Source organism: Folsomia candida, unplaced genomic scaffold, assembly GCF_002217175.1.
Source record: "Folsomia candida strain VU population unplaced genomic scaffold, ASM221717v1 Fcan01_Sc008, whole genome shotgun sequence".
Classification (NCBI taxonomy): Eukaryota; Metazoa; Arthropoda; class Collembola; order Entomobryomorpha; family Isotomidae; genus Folsomia; species Folsomia candida.
The window spans coordinates 1,908,890-1,916,436 of record NW_019091200.1 but is presented as its reverse complement, the minus strand read 5'-3'; the positions used below and the strand labels follow the sequence as shown (position 1 = coordinate 1,916,436).

The window sequence follows — 7,547 nt, the reverse complement described above, 5'->3', positions numbered from 1 at the left end:
GCGGGTTGCGTGCAGTACATTTTATTCGCCATAAAAAAACTGTACAGAGTGTCAATTGTGTGTGACGTGTGGTGGTTGAGGTGAGGACACAACTCGACGACATTGTCGTGGTGTCATTGTCACTGTCTTTCCCAGCGTGTCAACAGTTCTCAGTTTTCACATTATGACAGATTCATCTCATTCGGTGTGACACACGAATTTTCATGACTTCTTCCGTCTCACTTACGTAAATGCAATGCATGCAAACCGAGAAGTGGAAATGACTTTGTTTTAATTTTGGAGCTTGGTGTTGGTGTTGTTTCCGTCTTAAATATTTTTTTAATTAAGAGTGTGTATGTAACTCGTAATTAAAAAGGTCATCCAACGGGACGATAAACTCGGATGAGTGGCATGACATTGTGACAATTAACGACCAAGACCACCACATTGCGAAATAAATAAATATTTGCATACATTTTATTTATTCGCATTTCTCACAAGGTAAAAATACCTAAATGATAAACTGCCAACTAATTTGTAAATGATAAATAAATAAATAAAAGTAGCAGAAATTCTGCAAGGTTAGATTTTCTCAGGTAAATAATTTTTACACACAGATATTTGCCTAAACCAGGATAAATACAAATTCACAAGCAGGATACGGAGAGTGATGGATGTTGACGTAGATTGAGGCGAGATGCGAAAAATATACGCGATCAGTTTGCTGCTTCTCTTCACTCTCCACTAATGCAAATTGTTTGTAGTAGGTAAATTATTATTCTAATGCCAGAAGATAAGGCCAACTTGTACAATGTGTAAGGAAATGAGCACCCAGTTCGGCATGGATGAGCGAATATCAGAAACTACATATGCACACTTTTGCAAATAAGTAATTGTACATAAACCAAGCAGCCAGCGCCCAAGAAAATAAATGGCTTTGACTTTAATACCACTTAATTATGACTAATTGCTTCCAACACAGGAGAGGATTTTAGTCCAAGTGGATACCACCCAGCAGAAAAAAACTGGATGATGCGGAAAGGATAAGTCAGTGGTAGTGGTCGGTTCGTTAGTTATAAATATCTTATCGTACCGCTTATCAATAATCCTCTCTCTCCTGCCAAGACGTATGTTCGCAAACCACAACAAAGAAGAACAAAAAGAGTACATAGCACAAGCAAATTGTAGAAATATGTAGAAACAATGGCTGATAAGACAGAGAGTAATGATTCTCCGCGATCAAAAGTGCAGATTTCCTTGCCTTTTTTTCTGCAGGAAACCAGAAATATTTGGGTGGTGGTTGGTGGGGGTGAGTAATGTGCGAAATCCGGACCATTTCAAAAAATGTGGTGCCTCATTTGTCAAAGTTTTTCAAGTTAATTAGCTAAACTGGATTTAATTTATGAGGATAAAAGTGTATGCGCCATTTAGTTCGAGGTTTTACCCTTGATAACATCTTATCTCGCTTGTAAAGCTACTATTTATGAATCCGCTTTCTTTCTTTTATTTTCCGTGTATTTGTTCGGGGCGGTGGTTTTGGGACGTGAGCTTTTACCATTTTTTCCTGGGTTCTTTCCCGAAGAAAAACTGACACTAATTATCTCACAATTTACAACTTACATTAAAAATTGGCTTAATTAATACTAATTCTTGCGAGATGGACATGTCTGATTGTTTGTTTACTTAGTTGTTTTTCATGTATTTGTTTTAATTGGAGCAATTGAGTAGTGATTTTGACCGTCGTAAATTATTCAGTTGCGTAAAACATGATTAAATTGGTGTTGAGGTTTTGTTGGGGAAGATAAAGATTTGGATGGCCATTTCCTGTAAAGATTTTAGCCGTGTTTCATAATTTATGTATGTATTTGCATATGTATGTATTCATACGTTGAGGTCTGTCCAAGCCAAGGCATGCTAAATTTGTGCAAAACTTCATGCCAAAATGCATGCAAACATGTAAGTTCGATCCCATGTTTGCAAGAAACTCTAAATTCATGCAAAATTTGATGCAAAAATGTAAGTAAATGTTGATTTCATGTTTATCGTTAAATGTTTCTACCTGTGTAAATGAGATGCAGCCAAGAATTTTCGATCCATAGTCAAATCAATAATGCGCAAACTGTCATGCACACAAATCTGCTGCATACATGCAAATCTGCTGCCCTTTTGTGCATCAATCTATCGTTCTGTCTGCTGCCGACTTGTGCAACGCGATCATCCAACTAAATATTTGTCAAACTTTGAACATCCAAATGAGGACATTGTCCGCAAACGGAGGCTATAAATATGAGTGACAACTCGACCAAACTCCATTTCGTTCTGGAGATCTGAGTAAATAGTTTGCCGCGCCGTTCCGCACGTCCCAGATTTGTATTAATTTTTGATGAATTATTGATTTAATACAAGGACGAAGCACATCTATCAACTAAACGTGGACAAGTCGGCCTGCTTAATTTACAAAGTTCAAGGTACGCAATAATAATAATCAGAGTAGAAATTGCCCTCCCCCCTCAGAAATTTCGAACAATTTAATTTACCCTAAATTAATTTTTCCCTCCAGCTTATTCTACACATCATGAATTCTGATCGCCCCACCCCCGGAATTGGTCGAGGTCGTGCCCGTGCTCGGGTTCACCGTTCCATTTCGCCCCGTCCTCGCGCAGAAGATATCCCCCGAGCGCATGATGACCAGCCTTCACTTGCTCACCTGCAGCGACCCGTGGTCGCACCGGGAGCACCCTCATTTCCCGAGACGACCGCCCGTGTCGCGCAGCTCAGCATTTCGGATGAAACCGCGGCCGCGTCGGTGTCCAGTAGCGCTGCTTCGGATACGGAGAAACGGGGATCGATGCGAGGTTTCCGCCAATCGGATTCCCTTTTTCAAGATTATCGAATCAGGACGAGGCCGATCACGCTGGAATCGAAACAGGGAACGAAAGGTAAATTTTCGAAATTTGTTTTTTTTTCGAGTAAAAGTAACCACTTGGAAGAAATAACTGCAAGAATGTAGTTTGTTGGTGCTATTTTGACCTGCAAGAAATGCAAGGTGCAAGAAATCGCTTCCCGCCGCTAAAGTTCACACATCGCGTGGCTAGATGGCGCATATTTCTTGCACTGTTTTACCTTGTACTGCAAGAAATGTAGCAAACCCGCAAGAAACTAAACACTTCTGGCGAAAATGTATGAAAAAAACTGAACAATTTTAAAATATTTTGTAGGTGAACATCTTCGAATGATTACGAACTATTTCCGCCTGAAACGCGCCCCTCTCTGGACCCTGCACGAGTATCATGTCGAATTCCAACCACAATGTGACTCCAAGGCGATGATGAAGGCAATGCTGCGAAAAAATAAGGACAAATTGGGCGCCTACATTTTCGACGGGATGAAAATGTACAATTCACGACCACTCGAACCATCCCCGTTCATCTTCCAACAAGAAATGACTGAAGGGACCTTTACGGTTAAGATCAAGTATCATGGACCCGTTGAACCTGGCGACCCGACTTACATGCATTTTTACAACTTGTAAGTTTTTACACTTTCAAACTCCCAAAAAACGAGAGAACTGTTCATGATATTTGAATTTTTTTCCTACAGGATTTTGAGAACTTGCTTGTTTGGCATGGGGTTGGAAGAAATGGGACGAAACTTCTACGACCACACGGCCGCGATTTGCTTAAACGCACACAGATTGACTTTATGGCCGGGTAAGTTTGTTATCTCAATATTTTCGACACATTTTCGACATAGTTTAGCTGCGAACTTATCTCTATTTTTCCTTATTTATTCAGGATTCATCACATCCCTCCGCCAACACGAGAACGACGTCCTCCTCTGCGTCGAAACGACCCACAAGGTCCTCCGCCTCGACAACGTGCTCGCCACGATCCGCACCATCCAACAAGGCGCCCGCGGTGGGAATGCCGAAGAAGCCATAAAAGCCCAGCTCTTGGACACCATCGTGATGACCGCGTACAACCGAAAAACCTACCGAATTGCGGACATCGACTTCAAAACGACGCCATCCTGCACCTTCGAAACGAAAGCGCGGGATGGAACCATGTCGCAAATCAGCTACGTCGAGTACTACCAGAACCGCTACAATCAGACCATCACGGACCTGAAGCAGCCAATGTTGGTGGCCAAACCGGGGAAGAAAGACTTGCACCGCGGCGAAGACCAGTTGATCAATCTCATCCCGGAACTTTGCCAACTGACCGGACTGACGGACCAGATGCGCGAAAACTTCACGTTGATGAAGGAACTCAGCAAATATTTGCATGTCGGACCGCAAGAGCGTGTCAAGGAGATCACCCACTTCATGGACCGTCTCTCCTCCAAGATTTCCGACAGTCAGGTCCCCTTGGGAGAGTCGTTGAAAAATTGGGGGCTCGAGTTTGAGAGGAAGTTGTCCCCCGTGAAGGGTCGCACCTTGGGCTCGGAGAAGATCGTGTTTGCCTCGGGGGAAGAGTTGGCGGATAACAAGGGCGATTGGACAAAAGCGTTCAGAAATCAGAAGATGCTGACGACAGTGAATTTGGAGAGGTGGGTCGTCATCGTGCCTCAAAGGGATGCCCCTGGCGTGGACAATTTGACCAGGACGATGTCCAAGGTGTCGGCTCCGTTAAATATGAGGATTGGGAATCCGTTGGAAGTGTGAGTAATTTTGAAAATATTTGTCTAATTTTTCCCAAAATTTCTTTTAATTTAGGAAATATTTGTCTCACTTTTCCCACTCTTAAAAATTCCTGTTGTCTGATTACAGCTCTCTTAATTTAGAAAATATTCGTCTCAATTTTCCCACTCTTAAAAATCCCTGTTGTCTGATTACAGCTCTCTTAATTTAGAAAATATTCGTCTCACTTTTCCCACTCTTAAAAATTCCTGTTGTCTGATTACAGCTCTCTTAATTTAGAAAATATTCGTCTCAATTTTCCCACTCTTAAAAATCCTGTTATTTAATTATTTACAGCTACAAACTGGCCGACATTAAGGGGACGAGCTACGTGAAGGCGATCAACGACTTGGTCGCGAAGCACCAAGATCTTCAAATGCTCTTCGTCATCCTGCCGAACAACAAACCGGAACCTTACGGAGCGGTCAAGAAGCGCTTGGCGGTCGATCAGGGGAGTAAGTTGCAAAAATTATTTTTTCGCAAAAAAAATTGATACAGAATTTATTTTATGCTAAAAAAATTACCTTCGTTTTTTCCAGTTCCATCTCAATGCTTCGTGTCAAGGAACGTGACGTCGAAAGGACTCATGTCCATCGCGACGAAGGTGGTCGTCCAGATGAACGCTAAGCTGGGTGGGGAACCCTGGTCGATCAAAATCCCCCTCAAGAAACTCATGGTGGTTGGATTCGATGTGTACCACGGAGCCAAAGGGAGCAAGGGCGGCAGTGTGGGAGCCATGGTGGCCACGATAACCCCCACTTTGGCCAAGTACTTCAGCACCACGTCCGTTTTCAACGGTCCCGACGAGTTCTCAAAAGTTCTGCTGTCTGATTTTACAAGTAAATCCAAAAAAATTGAAACAGTTTGAAATTTGTTTCTAATTTTGTGAAAACTTTGCCTCTTTTTCAGAATGTCTGCATACATTTGCTGAAGAAAGAGACCAAGGGCTCCCCGAGAGGATCGTCTTCTATCGCGATGGCGTCGGAGATGGTCAGCTTGGACAAGTTTTGACGCAGGAGTTGGTGCAGCTTCAGGTAAAATGATTTCCAGTTTTGACAAAAAATATTTTTTTTACAATATTTTAAAATTGGGGGTTATTTTGCGCAGGAGGCTTTGAACCAGGTTTACGTCCATGCTGGCCTCCCCCTCCCCAAGTTTACCTTGATCGTGGTCACGAAGAAGATCAACTCTAGAGTTATGCTGGACCGTGGCGGAAAGTATGACAATCCGGCCCCTGGAACGGTGGTGGATGATGTTATTACACTTCCGGAACGGTGAGTCCAATAAATTTTTGTCGTGTGGAATTATTGACCTTATTTGCATCTTACTTTCTCCATTTTCGGTGATACACGTTGAATAAACTGTGTCTCTCGCTAATGCGTCAAATTTTGTATGTAAATGAGGTGACTGGCAATAGAAATTCCACTATATTTACTCCCAACTTTCTTATTTGGCTTGAAATCTCACCTTGCCTCATCGGGTCGCCTCATTTACATAAGTCTCACTATTCCCACATGGACTTTCCATGAATAAACTCTGTCTCTGGCTAATGCATCAAAATAAATATGCAAATCAGGCGACACGCAATAATTCCACTGTACTTCGACTTTATTATTTTACTCGAAATCTCATCTTGCCTCATTACTAATCCTAAATTCTCATCTTTCCAGCTACGACTTCTTCCTCATCTCCTGCGCCGCCCGGCAAGGGACCGTGAGCCCGTGCTGTTACAACGTGATGTACGACTCGCAAGGCCTCGACCCTGACAAGATGCAGATGCTGACGTACAAAATGTGTCACATGTATTTCAACTGGTCCGGAACCGTGGCCGTCCCCGCGCCCTGCCAGTACGCTCATAAACTCGCCTTCATCACGGGAATGTCCTACGGAGGCGCGGCGAACAAGCGGCTCTCAAAATATTTACATTTTCTCTAGAACGAAAAATTTATAATTTATTTACCAAATATATATATTTATTTTCGAGTATATTCTAGTCTATTTGCCAAAAAGAAGAAGAGATCTATTTATCACAGAGCTTTTATATATTTGTCAGAACTTTATTGTTATTTATCAATAATTTAGGAAGAATTTAGCTGAGATCTATTTATCATACAGAGAATTTTATATATTTTAACGAAATCAGAATTTTATACATATTTATCAAGCGAAGAACTTAACTTTATTTAACTTATACTTAAATAATTTATGTAGCTTTTACTTTAACGAGATCAGATCTGCGTGTGTATGCATTTGTCGAGCGATGTCCAATCAACTATTTATTCGCGACATGCATACACATTTTTATTAATCAACTATTTTATCGCAGAAACTCTGATGTAGTTTTATTTTTAAGATTTTTCTCCAGTTTTACCTTGTTAGTCGTTATCATGAATCGTCACTTTGTTATTGTTGAAATATTATTTATCGGAGAAATTAAAGAAACTTTTTATATTCCACTAAAAAAAATTAAGAGGAAAATTGTCGCATTTTGTTGGCATAAAAAACGGTTTGGATGGCATAATATTGCACGTTTGTTGTTGTATAATTGTATTATTTTATTTAAGGTTTGCATAGCGTGACTACGTACTCGTTGGTTTGTGGAGGTGAGTGAGTGGCATGTTTGGACTTTGTTAATACATGATTTCGCGATAATAATGGATGCTCTCTCTCTCTCTCTCTCTAATCATAAACAGAGTAATTACTTATCATTAAGATAACGCCGCAATCGTAATTAAATCGAGTCATGCGATGCATTAAACTCCACCAATTTCTTTCTTCTGTTGGGTGATGGGTGTTAATTTAACTAACTGTCTGCATTATCGGGGAAGGGATCTTTTATTTCGAGAAAAATCACACATTTTTTGTGTCACTTTGCTTTCACTCAGGTCGA

At 41.1% G+C, this 7,547-nt stretch overlaps 1 protein-coding gene across 1 annotated transcript; it reads left to right on the top strand.

Moving 5' to 3' along the window:
• The first annotated feature begins 2,284 nt into the window (after window positions 1–2,284).
• LOC110852927 (protein piwi) lies at window positions 2,285–7,123 on the top strand. Its single transcript, XM_022101103.2, has 10 exons — window positions 2,285–2,447; window positions 2,540–2,918; window positions 3,198–3,507; window positions 3,580–3,689; window positions 3,774–4,638; window positions 4,955–5,112; window positions 5,197–5,496; window positions 5,567–5,691; window positions 5,765–5,931; window positions 6,328–7,123. The coding sequence occupies exons 2-10, from the start codon at window positions 2,555–2,557 to the stop codon at window positions 6,590–6,592; spliced, it is 2,664 nt and encodes an 887-aa protein (XP_021956795.1). The 5' UTR covers window positions 2,285–2,447; window positions 2,540–2,554; the 3' UTR covers window positions 6,593–7,123.
• Window positions 7,124–7,547: the final 424 nt, after the last annotated feature.

Excerpts from the sequence above, each read along its gene's own strand:
- LOC110852927 (XM_022101103.2), top strand. The coding sequence starts at position 2,555 with ATGAATTCTGATCGCCCCACCCCCGGAATTGGTCGAGGTCGTGCCCGT. Across the intron at positions 3,508-3,579 it reads TACATGCATTTTTACAACTT|GATTTTGAGAACTTGCTTGT; the intron begins GTAAGTTTTTAC and ends TTTTTCCTACAG. Across the intron at positions 5,692-5,764 it reads AGGAGTTGGTGCAGCTTCAG|GAGGCTTTGAACCAGGTTTA; the intron begins GTAAAATGATTT and ends TATTTTGCGCAG.